We start from the raw sequence: 17,675 nt of genomic DNA, 5'->3' as shown, positions 1-17,675 counted from the left end.
TTAATTTGAATCGCTCTGAACGAGCTATCAATTATCAATCTTTGAAATAGGGACGCCACCTAGGTGTGTATTTTAACCCGTTTATGAGTTAAGGTTGAGTTTAGAATCGTGTGAGATGATCTGTGTAGCCATAGATAGAAATAATACTCCCTTAATAGATTTATCATCCTTTTGTATCAGCTGAAGACAATTTTATTGTTAATTACGTCCGGTTCACTGTAGAGGTCTAGATTTTGTTTACAATCTCGTTTAACCAAATAAAACGATCTAATCATAAACAATAACTCATCCCCCAGTTATATAGCCAAACATTATAAAGCATAACTCATTAAAATAGCCCTAAAATAATAGAAACAAATTTTTGTCAACACTAGCGATCAGGGTCACCGGTCGTGAACTAGACACGAAAAATTAGCTTCAAAAGTTACAATAGGAGGAGAAGTCTACTTGTGTTGGTTATGGTGTAGCTTTCTTACTGACTAAGATCAGCTGTTACAATAGTTAGGATCATTTATTTAAAGCCAAATGATCAGGAACTGCTGGGTCCAGTTTCAAACTATCAAAAAGCAACTGATTTCTCAGGATCGAATCAGCGACCTTTTGATTGTTAGGCAAGCACTGTAACCACTCTGCTACCCATAGTCAAAAAGAGTTGTTATGTTAGCCAGTCTTTAAAAATAATTGAACCCATAAATCCAATTTCGGTAAATTACATTTTTTAAATCGTATTGTAACACATTGCGATACATGGATACAATGTTAATGTAATTTTTGCAATTTCAGGAGAGGGAGGTTTATGGAAGCCGGGCACGGCTTGCCACACCTTCACCCTCCCCTAACCCACCAGAGGACGGCTGGTTCAAATCCCTCACTCGCAGGACAAAACACTCAAAGGTATAATGTTAAATTTAGAAAATATCAGTTTAAAAAAGATGAGTGAGATGAAAATAGACAAAATGTTATTTGCACAAGTTTAAATGTTGCTTTTGAAAAAGCTTTTGACAATAAACTGTAGAGCAGCCGGAAATCTGTGTCTTGCTTGAGTAAAAGAATATAAAAACCAAAATCAAAGTAACAACCAGATACCTGTTGCATTAGCTCTATCCATTAGAATCTGCCATCGCTACAGTACAGAGTGTATATCAATGTGGTATCTTCAGAATGTGCTTCTTGCACAGAGGTATTATGATTAGTGTACGTCTTGGAAAGTCTAAATAATGAAGTGTTTTTTCCAAGTTATTTTCTGGAGTCAAACCTGTTCTGTGTGATCATAATTATTTTGAGTTTCTAAAACAAAATTTTACTAAATCTACTTTGGCCATGAACAGTTGTGTTATTTTTATCTAGCCATTGTTGTAACTTGTAACTATATCTAAGCTCCAATCCATATGACATATGAAAAATAGACTTGCTCAACTATTTATGTGGAGGGCTCGAGTTTAAATAAGTGAATAAAGGACCCTTGCAAAGCCCTTCCAATATAAAAGGGCTGCGTTTCTAGCCTAAATAGATTGTGATTTGGACCATGGTACAGCAAAGACTGATGGTTATGGTTTGATACCCATCATATCTACATATAGCTTTGAGAGATGAGATTTGGACTGTTTTCCCCATGAAGTTTTTAGTGATACTTTCATTAATGCCAATGTAACAAACCACAACTTGATATGCAGATTACTCAGTTCCCTTTATATCTCCAGGATGACAAGAAGCTCCGCAGGGAGGAGGAAGGCAGCAAGCAGCTGAGGTTCTTCGGTGACAGTGACCGAGAGTCTGTGAGGTCCGGGCGGAGGCCGTCCCCGTCACGACAACCTCGCCATGGTTCCAACCCCCACCTGCTCCAGGTCAGACTCTCCAACCTTTCATTATTTGTTTTTATAAAGAGATAGGTGGCCTCTTTTATACTTGCATTTACCCATCCACATAGGCCTCAGGCCTGTGCAAGAAATGTATTCAGCAAAGTAAAGGGTATAAGCCAGTACAACAGTACAAGAGTGATAAGCACCAGAATCTGAAAACACAACATCGCTGCCATGAATACGAATCCTCTTGCGCTACGGACTCACTAACTTAGGGATATTTAGCCTGTTCTGCATCATCATAAATCTTGCATATCATAAGTAGACATCCTATTTTTATGGACCAGCTGCAGCCTATTTGTATTCAAATAGAACAATTGAATGAGCCATTTATAGAGTGTACACCTGTCAAAGTTTGATTCTATATCCTTTATTTTTCTGTACCATTTGTTGGTACGATGATTTTTTGGTTAAGAAGTTGGCGTTGGTGGAAATCGGTAATTTATATCAGCACTCTGTTAGTAGCGCCAATTTTCGCTCTGAAACGGAAACATGGGAATGTAGTGTGTAGTTCTATCAATAGTCGGGGTGTTGCACAAAAAGGCTACATCTTTGGTGAACTTCCAAGTAGGGAAGAAAGAAACTGTAACCTCTGTCACTGTAAGAATCGTAAACTGAACAGATAACACAATACACAGAGATGAATATGTGGAGATTGATTTTTTAACAGTTCCATGTAATTTGATGATTATAAAAATAGGCAGTGTTCGATTTGTAAAAAAATATGTGCTGGAACTGAAGCTATATTTAATGTAATTTGTACCTTTGTATCTACCAATTTATGCCCATATCTTTCTGTAAGGGAAGTACCGGAACTCTGTTCCGGCAAGTTCCCCCAAAAATCGAGCACTGCATATGGGTATAATTCAATTTGAATTAATAGTACTTCCAATTATGTTATGAAACAGATTTTGAATACCAGTTCCACAAAGAAGTTATTTTTCATTTGATGGCCTCGATGAATTATTTCAAACAGTTCTGGAGCATAAATATTTTCTCATCCCAATATTTATTTGTAATTTATTTGAATATTTGATATTTTCTTTTGGGATCTTTCCGCCCTCTTAGTTTTATTTTTATGCTGATCTTTTTTTCTTTAAATATTCAGTTGGTTTTGCTCTTTGAATCCTCAAATTCTATTTGTAACACTAACAGATCTTGCATATTATTCCAGCCAGATTTGTAATATCAAGTCTTATGGAATCACTCTTTCTTTCTATTTACTGCAATGTTAACAAAATCAATCTCTGATTAACCACTGGTCAATCTTTAAGTTCCTAAAAGGAATTTAGATTACATTTACCAAAGTAATGTGCATTGATGTTTCCCTGCACAAAACACCTGAATTAGAATTACACATACTTGCATTGTGATGATAAAACAGATTTAATATTGTGTGTATAGGTACCTTCGCAGAGGCACACAAGAAGATCAGCCCCTGACAGTTCAGCAGAAAGTACCACTGAAGGGGAACACAGCAACCACTCACAGAAATCTGTGGTCTACCTCCATGCTGCCACTGGTCAGTGAAACTTAACAATACTTACATAGTATATAAAAGTAATAGGAATAATAACTGTTTATTGCCACTGAACCTGTACACGTAATAGACATTGAGTCAGGTATACTAGATGTCATTAAGTCTTGAAACGTTTCAGCAGCATAAAAAACTCCTCTATTAAATTCAATCACTGACTTTTGAATGTGTACTGAATTAGACATCTATATATATAATTCCGTAAGTCAAATTTTTGTAAAGAAATTGTGAGTGACTGGATGGCCGTAGAAGGATGGGAGGGGTCTTATTTTAAAGGTCTTGACGTAAATTTTGAGGGAAAACTATTCATTTTTCTAATTTTTTTACCATAAATTCGCAACAGAATAAAACTTTTCCCATTAAAACAACATGGGGTTTAATTTTTTTACATCTTTTGAAATTAAAACAGCTGTGCCACAGATTTGAAAAAAGTGATCAATACACGCATTTGGTTTACTTTTAGCCAGTCAACTATGAAATGTATACTATAATAAAACTGAAATATTGAAGATTAGTCGGAAAAACGTCTGCATTCTTTGTTTATATTTAAATCATGTGCTCAAGTTTCATTTTTTCATGCTTTTACGTTATTGTCGTGTTAAAGGAATAAACGACATAGAATAAATATTCTGTTTAAATAATCAAAGAGTCGAAATTAAATCTAACTTCTGTTTTGTTTTTATTTTTAAATCATATGTTCAAGTTTATTTTAAATAATGTTGTTTTCTTTATATTTCTACACATTTTAAGGTTAAGGTTGTGTGAATATATACAACTAAAATAACCTATAAATGTTATTGGTTCTAAAATGGTGTATTTGCATTCCTTCGTAAGTAAATTTGTTTAGTGCAGTGAATATACAACGTAGAGTAATCATATTCGATAATACTTTTATAAAATCACCAGGGATTCAAGATGTTTTGGTATGTAGGCTGCTGGATATATATTCTTTTCATTATAAGTACTGTAATTAATATGAACGCCAGGGGAATACCACAAAGGCGGGGAACTGTTCATAGGAATGACAGTGCGCGTAGGAGAGCAAGAGTAGATAATGACGAACTTAATCAAGATATGTTACAACCCCTTTTTAGGAGACCCATGGTAGACGAGAGAAATGTAAATATCCATTATGCAGGATTACTGGACCAAGAGTGCATTAAATGTTGTGCTCTTCATTTTAGAGAAGAACTAACGAATAATCATTTTATGACATGTTGCCATAACGGACTTATTAACCTTCCTCAGTCAAAAACTAATGTAGAACTTAAAAGTTTGTTTGAAGAGAGCCCACAACTGTATAAATTCATTCGACAATGCAACAGTGCGATGGCTTTTGCTTATTTTTCAGCCGGTAAGAAAGATATTCCAGGAAAAGGACCATACTGTTTCAAAATTCAAGGACAGATTTATCGTTCAATCTCAGATTTGCTGCCTCAACATGATGAAGACCCCGTGTATGGCCAATTGTACATTATTGACACATCAACAGCAACAGAAATTCGTCAAAGGCGTAGAGAAAATAGTGACTTAAAACCTGAAATATTGTCAAAACTAGCTGAAATTCTATTAGAAAATCCATTTGCACAAATTTACAAAAGAGCTTCGGAAGAAATGGTTGTACAAGGTGACAGTGAATTAGAACTTAGGTTTGTAGACAGGATAAATATGGATCGTCGTAGGTATAATAAGCCTACTGCAGATGAAATTGCAGGCGTCTTCAATTCATCTGAAGGCGAACCTCCAATGAATTTTTAAAATTCCAAACAGGGAAGCTTTTATTTATCCTCATTAACCACAAGACCAAAGCTACCTTAGTAAACCAGTATTTATTCACAAACAATGATATGTTTGCTGCTTTTTCATGTTAAACCACTGGAGTGATTCCAATTATTTATTGAAAATGACATCAACAAAAGCAAACAAAGAAGAACAACAAACTGGTTTTTACACAAAAGATATGGTGTAGGGATGCCTATTCTGACACATAGATAATGTTATTCTGAGTTTGTTTAAATACCGGTATTGCAAAAAGTTGTTTTACATTTGAGCTTTTTAGGGATTTATGTCCCTACAAGCCACTAGTACCTACTATATATGGGCTAGATCTAGCCAATTTTGTATAAAAAATTAATCACAGTTGGATCTTGGATGATCCATCCACAGGATGAGATTCGGTCAAAACTATATTTTCTCCCCAAGTGTTATCAGTCTAAAATTCTATTTTCTCCTTTTCATCCTTTTAAAAAAAATGATACTACATGACATATATTATGCCATAGCTTTCAATAAGTTGTCATTTCAGTTTTACTTAAAATCAGTAAGCCTACTTTATATTTAATATCATCACACTCAGCATTATTTGTAAAGGGTGTAATTACTTTTGTTAAACGAAGCGGTTTAATCCAGGGTCTTGTTAGAATCTATGGAGCCATTTTGCTGGAAAGCTTTAATTGATAGCTCTTGTTAAAAAAGCTCAAACAGTCCTAGAAATGACTTTTAGGATCATCTTTGTTACCTTGAAGATGAGTTAACCTTCTATTTAAATTTTAACTTCTCTATACGATTTAAAATGGATGATCATCATGCTAAACAACATTTTTCATCTCTATAAAACAACTAGTTTTATACTGACCGCTACCAATCAGAATTACTGCCTAGTCCATGATCACTCGTATTTTGTCAAATCAGTTTGGTCACAGGATGGAGAGCAGTTGTTGGTGCGACCAAATCTCGCATTGGGCATAAATGGCCATGGGAGTGAGTGAGTTTGGTCACAGAACACTACACAGAATGTTTCTTATGTTAACAGTCGGAGACATCCCTGGTTCGCGGCGGTTGCACCGCTCAGTGGTGGGGGGAGGACGCAGGTCGCAGAGTAGAGAGGAGCTCTCTAGTGGAGGGGGAGAGGTCATCACGCCACACACTCGAGCACTCTCACGGTCCGTCTCTGTGCTGGCTCCGTGGAGACCTAAACACATTCACGACGGCCGAGAGGTATTGATCAAATTCTTGTAATTTACTATAGGAAAATAGATTATGGTTTGAAGGTTAATTTTATAGCACGAGGAAATAATCTAAATGGTCTTTAAATGCAAATCTAAAATAATTCAAGTTCCATTTGGTCTAAAAGTGTTAGTGTTGAGTCAGCCTGTAGAGGCGATTTGGTGAGTGGACATGTGCCTAACACCCATGAGAATGTTTACAAAGCATTAAAATTTACTATCATTATCCTGAGCTGTATGACTTAAGCCACAGATCTTATCGAATCCATGAGTTATACTTCACAATTTCATTTTTTAGGTCCAATACGACAATGAGGGGCGGCCACCAAAACCTCCGAAGCAGCCGAGAAACACTCTAGAAAAGCAGAAAAAGAGTTTACGAGAGTTGCAGAAGAGCAAAGAAAACCTGGACGTTCAAGAGAACAGCTCTAAAAGGAGAGGAAGCAGTGAAAGTGTCTTAACAGAGAACAGACGAAGCCGAGGAAATTTGGTGTTTGTGGGGAAACGGGAAAGTTATGGGCGAGACGAAGTAGACACCCCTACAGGAACGGCAACTATGGGACGACAACGGAACAAGAAGGACAAACGAGACTTGGGCCGCTCCGTGTCCATCCCGCGAGATAACCGGGTGTCTTCCGGCTGGTTCAAGGGGAAAAACAAGTAGAAGCTTGACCTCCTCGTCAAAGAGTTTGACAGTTGATTTTAACATCCAACCTCAAACAAATAATTTCCAAACTTTGTAGCTTAAACCTTTCAACTTAAAATATCGAGTTATGTAATACATTTTAAAACATTTTTATAAAAAAACCACCATATATACATAAATCAACTCTTGAACTTTTTGATAATGATAACAACCCTTACTTTTGTTAAATATAAGTTTTAGTCATAACCATATGTGATTGTATATTTTCATACCACGTTCAGTCACTTGTTAGTTATAAGTTTTTCTAATGTTGAACAGATAGTGTTTGCAGTAATTTAATCTACCTTTGGCATTTCCTGATAATGGTGCAATAAATTAAAACTACTCAATTTTTGTTTTCAAACTTCTAATTCTCAGAATATTAAGTTGGTGAGTTGAACTTTTTGATTAGAACGGAGTGTGTGTGTGTGTCTTGTTTATGATGAAATTGTTACAATTGTTTCAAAACATATGCTAAGTTTGAAGTTTATCAGATTTATTCTGCCTTTACTTAAGTTAATTAGATTAACAATGGTGCTATTTGTTAATAATGCCCTTAACAGTCAATAGTAATCCTAGTAGTTTTGTATAATGTAAATAATTAAGACTAATCTCAATCCCTAATAAAATATTTGTATTAATCAGCATACTTATTTGTGACCACTCCAATTTAGTTGTTTTCACCACAATAAAAACAAAAACAATTGATTTTTATGTTAATTAAGACAAAAATAGGCCTGGTTAAATCCATGGTGCTCGATGGTTTAATTGAAGTCCTTGGTCTGAATAGGATATGGTGTAAATTTCGTTTACGTATATTCCGAGTGGGACTGTAGATAAATATCCCGATGCTTGATGTGAAATCTGTGCATGCATACCTTCAATTTGAGACCTCAATCATGAAAATCAATCTGGTAAAAGATCCAAATGAACTATGAAAAGAAAAACCAAATTATTTTAATATAAGATTAGATTTCTAATCATCTTTTTTAATTTTGAAAAAACTTGTAATAAAATAATCCTTTATTGTACCAATAAATGTTAATTAAAAATTTAAATTAATGTGCACAACCCTAAGTAACAATAAGGATTTATCAACAATCATAAAACAGTTGTTTGTAAACTTATTGGATTTTAAAAACTATAAAATATGTTGTATCTGAATTCGACACACAGATACAACTCTGAACAAAGCTGCAGAATTGCTGATAGGGGAGAGTCATTGGATGGATGGATATAACTTTATTATTAAATTTTCTTTTATTAAAATCACATTTTTCAAAGCAAATTCTTGTTGGATATTCCAACTCATAAAAGCATACATCACAGGATCTACACGTGGAGATTTGAGGCAGCCAGATAGCTGTTATGGCCGAAGGGCTTCATACTGGTTATGGTTCAACGTAAGTTCTTGTCACACTAGCCACATGTAAGTCCCTCTGGCCACATGTAAGTTCTAGTCACTAGACACATGTAAGTTCTCGTCTCAGCACTGGACACTTCTAATAGCATACCTAAAGGGTGTCCAATATATAGCAAGCCGTCCCCAAAACTACTAGAATGGAGCCCACGACAGTTCCTAAAAAAATAACAACTTTATTAAGTGAGTGTTTTCTTTAATGACCAACCTTCTAAGTATCAACTTATATCCAAAATGTCAGATATTTCAAACACAAAGAACGCAAAATCGAAATTCCAACCCCCAAAACAAGCAAACAATGAAAACATCATGGAATCATAATGCTAAAATAGTGTACAAATTAAATCAAAATGATAAAATTTGTATTCTAAACTTACTCAAGTTAGGCGTGGTTTCTCCAAGACACCAGCCAGTTACCGCTGTTGAGACAAAAGCTATGGAATTGGTAATGGGTACAGCAAACGTCAAATCTGCAATGAAAAACAAGTTTTTTTTGTTTGTTGACTACTGGTACTTGAAGCTGACTTATTCACGTTAAATTAATGAACAGTAGCATAGATTAAAGGAGTAGACCTAATATGTCTGCTCCTTTAATCTGTGAGTGACTGTAGTTGTTGTTGTTGGTGGGGATTTTTCTGTCAAGATATCTACTGTAACACACATCTTGACTACAATACTGACACTTAACAATACAGTAAACCAGTTCGACACGGGATGAGATATTTTGTCAAGTGATATTTAATGGTTATATTGTGATGTAAGCTGATTTGAACATTAATTTGTCATTTATTGTTGACTTGAGACTAATGAACAGTGAAATTGTTAAGCTTTTTAGTATTTAACTAGGTGGTGTTTGCAGAGGCATCCACAAAATTGAGCGGAGTCATCAAGGGTTCACATTATATTGTTTTTGCCATACTGCAGTAAAAACAGTTGTTTTTAATGCATGCGTTGCGGGTCTAAAGTAGCATTTTTACTCTTTAGGGAGTAAAAATCGTTTTTAGCCTCTATGGAGTAAAAATCAGTTGTTGTCAACTCGGTTGTAAATTTTTATTGTAAACGATTGCATGTATCGAAATATGTATCGATTCGTGCTTCGTAATCATTTTAACCTACAGTCTACAGTCATTCCCATAGCGTTTTACATTGCAGATTCATTAATCCATTCCCACACTCAACACTGCTCACCATTACTACATCCTTCACCACCCCCTATGTCTCGGACCTGTTTTCCTCCCTTCCCATAGCATTTTAGGATTGCAGATACCTTAATCTAATCGTCATAAACAGATCCCACAGTCCGGACTGCTCGCTTTTACTACTTTCTTCACCACTTTTTACGTCACGGACCTGTTTCCCTCCCTTCCAATAGCATCATAGGATTGCAAATACCTTAATCTATTGGTCATAAACAGATCCCACACTCCGAACAACTCGCCTTTACTACTTCCTTCACCACTTCCTACGTCACAGACCTGTTTCCCTCCCTTTCCATAGCATTTTAGGATTGCAGATACCTTAATCTAATCGTCATATAAACAGTTCCCACAGTCCGGACTGCTTGCATTTACTACTTCCTTCACCACTTCCTACGTCACGGACCTGTTTCCCTCCCTTCCCATAGCATCATAGGATTGCAAATACCTTAATCTAATGGCCAAAAACAGATCCCATACCCCAAACAGCTCGCCTTTATTATTTCCATCACCACTTCCTACGTCACGGACCTGTTTCCCTCCCTTTCCATAGCATTTTAGGATTGCAGATACCTTAATCTGATCGTCATAAACAGTTCCCACACACCGGACAGCTCACCTTGACCACTTCCTTCACCACTTCCAACGTCGCAGACCCGTTTTCCTCCCTTCCCATAGAATTTTAGAAATCCAGATACCTAAATCTAATCGTCATAAACAGTTTCCACACTCCAGACTGCTCGCCTTAACTACTTCCTTCACCACTTCCTACGTCACGGACCTCAAGCTAGTGTCGTCATTTTATTATATACCGTTTCTGTTCTAATATCTGTGGAATAATGCTATCAGCTATTTCTTTATCTACTGAATTCAAAAGTCAACAGCTGATCACATGTCTTTGTTTATGTGTCAAATACTGCTTCCATAAGGATTACATTGAAACTTTGAGACCCAGTGGGGTGGATTCCTGAGAGACTTTTTTAACGCCATATAGATGTTGGCACTCACTGATATGGTCTTTATCACCATGCAAGATTTGAAAACGATTGATTCAGCCGTCTAGGAGGAGTTTGTGTATTACGAAATGCATAAGCGTCAACGTATAAGAGCTTCGCTCGCTCGGCTCAATAAATTTGTATGATTTCTATATAGGAATAAGACTTGTGTTTTTACTTTCCTGTATGTTAAACTCCATTTACTCCCTATAGTTTGACATTTCAATAGTTTGACACCCCTTAGGTCCACAAAGTGTCGAACTATCGAGGTTCTACTGTACCAGTAAAAGTATGATGATTCCTGTCCTGTACTCTTGAAATACATGCTAAATAAAGAATGGAAGTGTCAGAAAATATAAGAATATTGTAGCCATACAATCAATTATTTTTTACTGGTTAATTTGAAATAGACTTCAAAATCCTTATAACATTGAGAAAATGAAGGATTTAACGACAATTCACTTGGAACTATTTTTATTAATTGATTATTAGGTAGGACAAATATAATGAAATGAAATGAAGTAATGAAATGAAATGAAATGAATGTAGCTATCAAATGAAATGAAATACTCACTAGCTGATTGCAGAGCAAAATAGTATAAAACTGAGCCACACTGGTTGATAAGGAATGGTATCATATACTGAAACAGACATAAAGTATGTTTGACATTAAAAAGGTCCACCCTTAGAGGAGGTATATTAAGTGATTTGAGACTACACAAAAATGAAACTATTCATTATGATAGCCTCTTGAACTTCTATTTCAAGAATAAATTAGGATATTAACCTTTCCATCTCCACAGCTCAATCATTTAAGTACAAGATGGCAATTTACAGTTCAGAGCTTACAGCTGGATTATCAGGTGTGGTGTTGTTTGGGCTATACAAATTTGTTGAGTCTTGTCAAAACATGATTGGAATATGAGATAGATACTACTGTAGGCTACATACATGCCTAATATATTTTTTAACATTGAGGTTGTCTAGCCCGCACATAGCGTTGGCGATATAAAACACATTATGAACTTTGATTTGTATTAGTGATACTGGTATTTTTGGTAAATAAATAAGATGATGCAAATGGGTTAAGGATCTCAAATTTTGTTCTCATTCTTTTAGCCAAATAATCCTCTGCTGGTGACTGATTATCATTCTGTGGTGTGGCCTTGTATCTAAAAACTATTTCTTGCACTTGTGCATTGAATAATTTTCAAATGACAATAGTTTGTTTGTTCCACTATCTAGACAATTAAATATAGAATTACATTCAGTGGTTAAGATAATCTATGAAAATCTTAAGGAACAGTTTTTAATACCAAAAGAGCGGCGGTTAACTTTATCCTTTATATGTACCTCTATGAGCTGAAATGGTTTGAAGAATATCACTTCCGTCATCAACTTTAACAAGTTAATATGTTTTGCAAAAACAATCAGAACATTGTAAACCATTTAGGACATTGTCGGGAATTTGCTAGTTTGAATTTTTGAATTGAGGGCTCATCGTTAAGCTCTTCATCTTAAATTTTGACACTAACTTCTATTATGTATTAAGATATATTTGGAAAACATCAGTTAATATTAATAGAGGTACTCAAATAAGACATTTTATGGAATCTTGCCTACGACAATAATTTATTCCACTCAAAGTATATTTGACTTTACAATGTTTTGGTCACAGCATGGGGTTTGAGCCCTCTACTCTACCTCACAAATCACTGAGAATACCCATCGGTCAGCTAACAGCTTCCTGCATAGCTGAAGCCTACGTCAACAATGACAGGGACATCATCTTCGACACTCACGGCCGTGGCTAAACCGTGAACGTCTCCCGTGGTCAGCAATTACGGGACATCATCACCGTCATTCCGCGGCCGTGGCGAAATCGTTAACATCTCCCTCGGAAACTAATGGTTAAAAAAAAATATTGTATCTAAAAAATGTTTTTTCAATCCAACTGCGGCCCCCTTTTGCTTGCGGCCTAGTGGTAAATCCGGCACCGACTGCTGTCGGTCTATATTTAATTCAAAATTGTCTATGGTAGAACCCCGAAGGACAAAGTTACAAAATGAGTCCTTACATAGACTGGAGAGAAGAAAGATTATTTAGACTAGGTAGGTAAACAACGTAAAGGAACAAACTTTTCAGGTCAAACCAATAGATTTGTGTACAACATAAATTAGGTACCTTCCAGTTTGTCACTAGAAACTGCAGTTCCTTGAAGAATTTTAGGACAGCATTGTTAGCTTTGACTTGATTAATCCCAGTCGATCCTTTCTTGATTAAGGGATTTGTCACCCCCCATAGTAAACCAACAGCAAATAGATATAAAATCCCATCTGAAAAAAAAAAAATAGGAGAATACTACGAGAGCTTAACCCAGAGATATTTAGGCTGCACTTTACTTTAGGTCCTACACTCATTCAAATGAAAATATCGATCGATATATTGATTAATCGATTGTTTCATTCGAATGAGTGAAACATAAAGTGGTGCATAAAGTGCAGCCGATATTTAATGTAACTTACTGGTAACTTAAGTTAGCCTAGTTTTGTAACACTAACACTGGTTCCATAAAGACATAACTATCATAACCTAACCTAACCAACCATACTTGCTGATGGTGAAAAAATCGCAGTTTCAATCGATATTAGCATAGCCCAATTAAGAAACTGTACCTGATAAGTAATGCTAGCCAAATATAATACAGTAGAAACTATTTGTAAATTAGTCAATTAATAAATTCTTGGATTCAATTTTAAGTATTGTCTAACCTCAAATATCCTGCTAGGTTTAAACCTTTTAGAAGTAGCCTAAAATATAATAACTTAGACACCTGTATTTGTGTGGGTACCTATTTATCTTACCCATATTGTTAGAGTGAATTCTAAAACAATTTAACTTCGTTTTCCAACCACTTTTAGACTACTAATTAATTAATTAACTTCATAACTTGTTTATTACTGTAAAATGTAAACAATAACAAACAGGGATGGCAACGGCAAGTGAGCAGCAGCAGACAAGATGAGATTACGAACGAGACCACAGGCCAGAGCAAGGACAGCTAAACTAACTAACTAACAATAAGTGACGTACACCATTGACTATATTATACAGGGTGATTTTTTAAAACTTGCATCTTTATTTATGTAAACACCGCAATAGATAGAAATATGTAGTTTGCGGGAATCATCTATTGACGTAGGAGGCACATTTTTTTTAAATTCAAAGTTACATTCACATTCCCCCCCTTTCCCCCCTGCCCACAACTTATTTTTTTTAAATGGCAAGGTATCCCTTGTGACATATCAAATGAAAGAGCATGAAAAAAGAAAATGTTTGATGAAAAAAATTGAAAATCGGTTCATAAATTTGTGAGATATTCCCCTCCTCCCTCCCCCGGAACTTAATTTCTTTTAATAGCAAGGTACCCCTTGTGACATATCAAATGAAAGAGCATGAAAAAAGAAAATGTTTGGTGAACAAAATTGAAAATCGGCTCATGAATTTGTGAGATAATCCCCCCACCCTTTTCCTCTACCCATAACTTTTTTTAATAGCAAGGTATCCCCCCTCGTGACATATCAAATGAAAAAATAATTTCGCCAAACATTTTCTTTTTTCATGCTCTTTCATTTGATATGTCACAAGGGGTACCTTGCTATTAAAAAACATTAAGTTCCGGGGAGGGGGGGGGGAAATATCTCACAAATTTATGAACCAATTTTCAATTTTTTTCATCAAACATTTTCTTTTTTCATGCTCTTTTATTTGATATGTCACAAGGGTACCTTGCTATTTAAAAAAATAAGTTGTGGGCAGGGGGGAAAGGGGGGATTGTGAATGTAACGTTGAATTCAAAACAATTGGGCCCCCTACGTCAATAAATGATTCCCGCAAACTGCATATTTCTATCTATTGCGGGTTTTACATAAATAAAGATGCAAGTTAAAAAAAAAACACCCTGTATAGTCAATGCGTATACACTATACTTCCCGCAAACTTTCGTGGCGGCTGAGGGATTAGGACGGCCGGGTGGTGGCCCGGCCCCTAATTAGCCCTCGCTCGGCTGCACTGGGTTTTGACCATGAGTCAGGCACTAGGCGTAATGCATAGTTGATAGAGTTTTTGTATATCGCCATAAAGTGTATTGAATAACGTCATTTTTGTAACCTGCATCAAATAACAAGAACATTGAGCCCAAACACGAAATAATTACGATGATTTGAAGTATATAGGCCTACTTGGTTTTAAAATAAGATACAGTTTTTAGAACAATGTATGTAGTTACTGTATTTCCAAACTATTTACACTACTGTTCACTAACTATTTACAATTATGTTCAGAGAATGTCGTCCAAAGTTAAAATTAATAAATCTTAAATAATTAAAGATAAAACATCACCAATCTACTCAATGTTTAGACCAAACTTTAGTTGTATTCATATATAGATTCGAACAACAACGGCATGGTGCTAACAGATATTTCTTTTCAGGGAAATGGTTTCACCTCCAGCTCTTGCGAGAACCAACAAGTCTATGTATATAATTGTAAATAGTTAGTGAACAGTAATGTAAATAATATTTAAATACTCTTAGATATATATATCTTGATCTGAAAACTGTGTATTATCCTTTAAAAACGTGTAGGTTTGTACTTGTTAATATAGAAAATATTTTGTAACACATTCAGCTCATGAGTGAATCTGGATAACATAATAGTAAATGGATTTTGAACAGTATTGTGAAAAGTTTTTAAATTGTCTAAAATGTATATAATTTATTCTATGATTTTATACTAAAACAAAGTGTAGGCCTGTATTTAATAATATCGCAATTATCCTTTTGTTTCACATTCATCTCCGGCGTGATTTGGAAAATATTCTCTGTACCGTACATAATTGTAAATTGCAAATAGTTAGTGAACAGCAGTGTAAATAGTTTGGAAATACAGTAACCTTAAATATATACCTTGTTCTAAAACTGTCTATTATTTTAAAACCAAGTAGGCCTATATACTTCTTAAAATCATCGTAATTATTTCGTGTTTGGGCTCAATGTTCTTGTTATTTGATGCAGGTTACAAAAATGACGTTATTCAATACACTTTATGGCGATATACAAAAACTCTATCCTCTATGCATTACGCCTAGTGCTTGACTCATGGTCAAAACCCAGTGCAGCCGAGCGAGGGCTAATTAGGGGCCGGGCCACCACCCGGCCGTCCTAATCCCTCAGCCGCCACGAAAGTTTGCGGGGAGTATAATTATGTTCAGTGTTGCATTCTACCATAGACAAACCAACACATGGGAATATTTTTTATCTATGATTCTAGGAATTAGATTTTGATTAGCTGAAGACAATTTTACTTTAGTTCCGTCTCAAAGCAGTAAGATACTGAGAATACAAGCACAAGCATACATATGGGACAACCGTGCGCCTATAGCTCTTTTATTTTGGGACGGAAAGTTACTAGTAGTATCGAGCAAGGAAGAGCCCGAACGGTGATGGCCAGGCCACATAGCATATTTTACAGCTGGTGTAGCGCACAGGGTCTTCATACCATGGTGGTTGTAAATATTTACTTCCACCATCACCATGCTTCCTACCACTTGAGTGTTGTGGTAAGTGGTGGAGAGGGGAGGAAGGAGAGTAGAAGGGGACAACGAATAGAATTATTTGTTCTAGACACCACCAAATAAAATTGAATGTATCTCTGTTTGTTCCTTACTTCTCTATGTTTCCGTCAAGTGCCGCTTGAATCGTGTTGTTGTTTTAAGATTTGTTTCAGGTTATTTCATTAAAGAACTAGTTATATAAGAAACAATTGATTACGTCAACACTAGCACCCAGTGTCACCAACATGAACTATACACGAAAAACTAGGTTAACAATTTACACAACCTTTATGGGCATGGGTAAAAGGTTAGTCTATGACTATTTTTCGCCCAAAATATTTTATATACAAAAAACAATATTTTCAGAGATCATTTTCCTACTACTGGGTATTGAAGATTTAAATAATAAAATAAACTGTTACCTTGTTCAATATCCCTTTTCTTCTTGTGACGACCGGTTTCGTGACGACAGTCACATCAACAGGTTTAATGTGTTTTTGTTTTGTGTTCGGTAAAAACGTTATGTATGTATAACGAATCGTTCTACTAGGACTGACCTGATGATGTGACTGTCGTCACGAAACCGGTCGTCGCAAGAAGAAAAAGGATATTGAACAAGGTAACAGTTTATTTTATTATACAATATTTTATTTACTATGTTCAATCTTTATCTCAAACAACGCTTCAAAGTACCAAACTATTTTGTTTTAAGCTCTTTTTTGGTTTTGAAAGAAAATTTCTGTTCTTAGGGTCAAAGATGGAAAAATCCATTAAAACCCGCCATAAACCCCCATTCCCATAGTTTGATCATGCTTGTTCGCATTATTATCCTACTAATATTATAAATGAGATAGTTTGGATGTATGGATGTATGTTTGTGACAAGTGAACGCGAAAAATACTGGTCGGATTGGGCTGAAATTTGGTATGATGATAGCTCACATTCCCGATTAACATATAGACATATTCTTATTTCAAAAATCCTTTCGGGCTCCGCCCCAGTGGCTCTGGGGTTTCCCATGTTAACCTTATGAGGAATGGAATTATTGAATCTTAACAGCTGTTTCAATTAAACAAGTTGGTTCTGTTCTATGATGTTCAATAGCATTAAAGTTACAAGGATTACCAACAGGGTGCAGCACTATTATTTTTTTTACATTTATGACAACAGCTAATTATTTGCAACCAAAAGTTGAGTGAGCGTAGCAAACGAACTTCAACCTGGAGGCGAGTTAGCGTAGCGAACGAGCTAAACCTGAAGGCAAGTGAGCGCAGCAAACGAGCTCCAACCTAAAGGTGAGTGAGCGTAGCGAACGAGCTCCAACCCTAAGGTGAGTGAGCGTAGCGAACAAACTTCAACCAGGA

At 35.7% G+C, this 17,675-nt stretch overlaps 2 protein-coding genes across 2 annotated transcripts in view; one reads left to right on the top strand and one right to left on the bottom strand.

The window, feature by feature from the left end:
- The window catches only part of LOC128993889 (uncharacterized), an 88,596-nt gene extending 81,400 nt beyond the window's left edge, over positions 1 to 7,196 (top strand). Inside the window, exons 7-11 of the mRNA XM_054417958.1 lie at positions 784 to 894; positions 1,701 to 1,844; positions 3,264 to 3,381; positions 6,209 to 6,393; positions 6,700 to 7,196. Of these exons, the coding sequence (XP_054273933.1) occupies positions 784 to 894; positions 1,701 to 1,844; positions 3,264 to 3,381; positions 6,209 to 6,393; positions 6,700 to 7,065 (924 nt within the window). The 3' untranslated portion in view covers positions 7,066 to 7,196. The remainder of the gene's footprint in view (positions 1 to 783; positions 895 to 1,700; positions 1,845 to 3,263; positions 3,382 to 6,208; positions 6,394 to 6,699) is intronic.
- Positions 7,197 to 8,349: 1,153 nt separating this feature from the next.
- Positions 8,350 to 13,681, bottom strand: LOC128994498 (transmembrane protein 234 homolog). Its single transcript, XM_054419092.1, has 5 exons — positions 13,562 to 13,681; positions 12,882 to 13,033; positions 11,272 to 11,338; positions 8,884 to 8,976; positions 8,350 to 8,665 (listed from the first exon to the last, which is right to left on the bottom strand). The coding sequence occupies exons 1-5, from the start codon at positions 13,563 to 13,565 to the stop codon at positions 8,601 to 8,603; spliced, it is 381 nt and encodes a 126-aa protein (XP_054275067.1). The 5' UTR covers positions 13,566 to 13,681; the 3' UTR covers positions 8,350 to 8,600.
- Between the last annotated feature and the right edge of the window lie 3,994 nt (positions 13,682 to 17,675).

The sequence above is a fragment of the Macrosteles quadrilineatus genome, unplaced genomic scaffold (genome assembly GCF_028750875.1).
Source record: "Macrosteles quadrilineatus isolate MER2022 unplaced genomic scaffold, UCM_ALF_1.0 Scaffold_5__1_contigs__length_97177068, whole genome shotgun sequence".
NCBI classification, from domain to species: domain Eukaryota; kingdom Metazoa; phylum Arthropoda; class Insecta; order Hemiptera; family Cicadellidae; genus Macrosteles; species Macrosteles quadrilineatus.
This window is presented reverse-complemented; position numbering and strand designations above follow the sequence as displayed.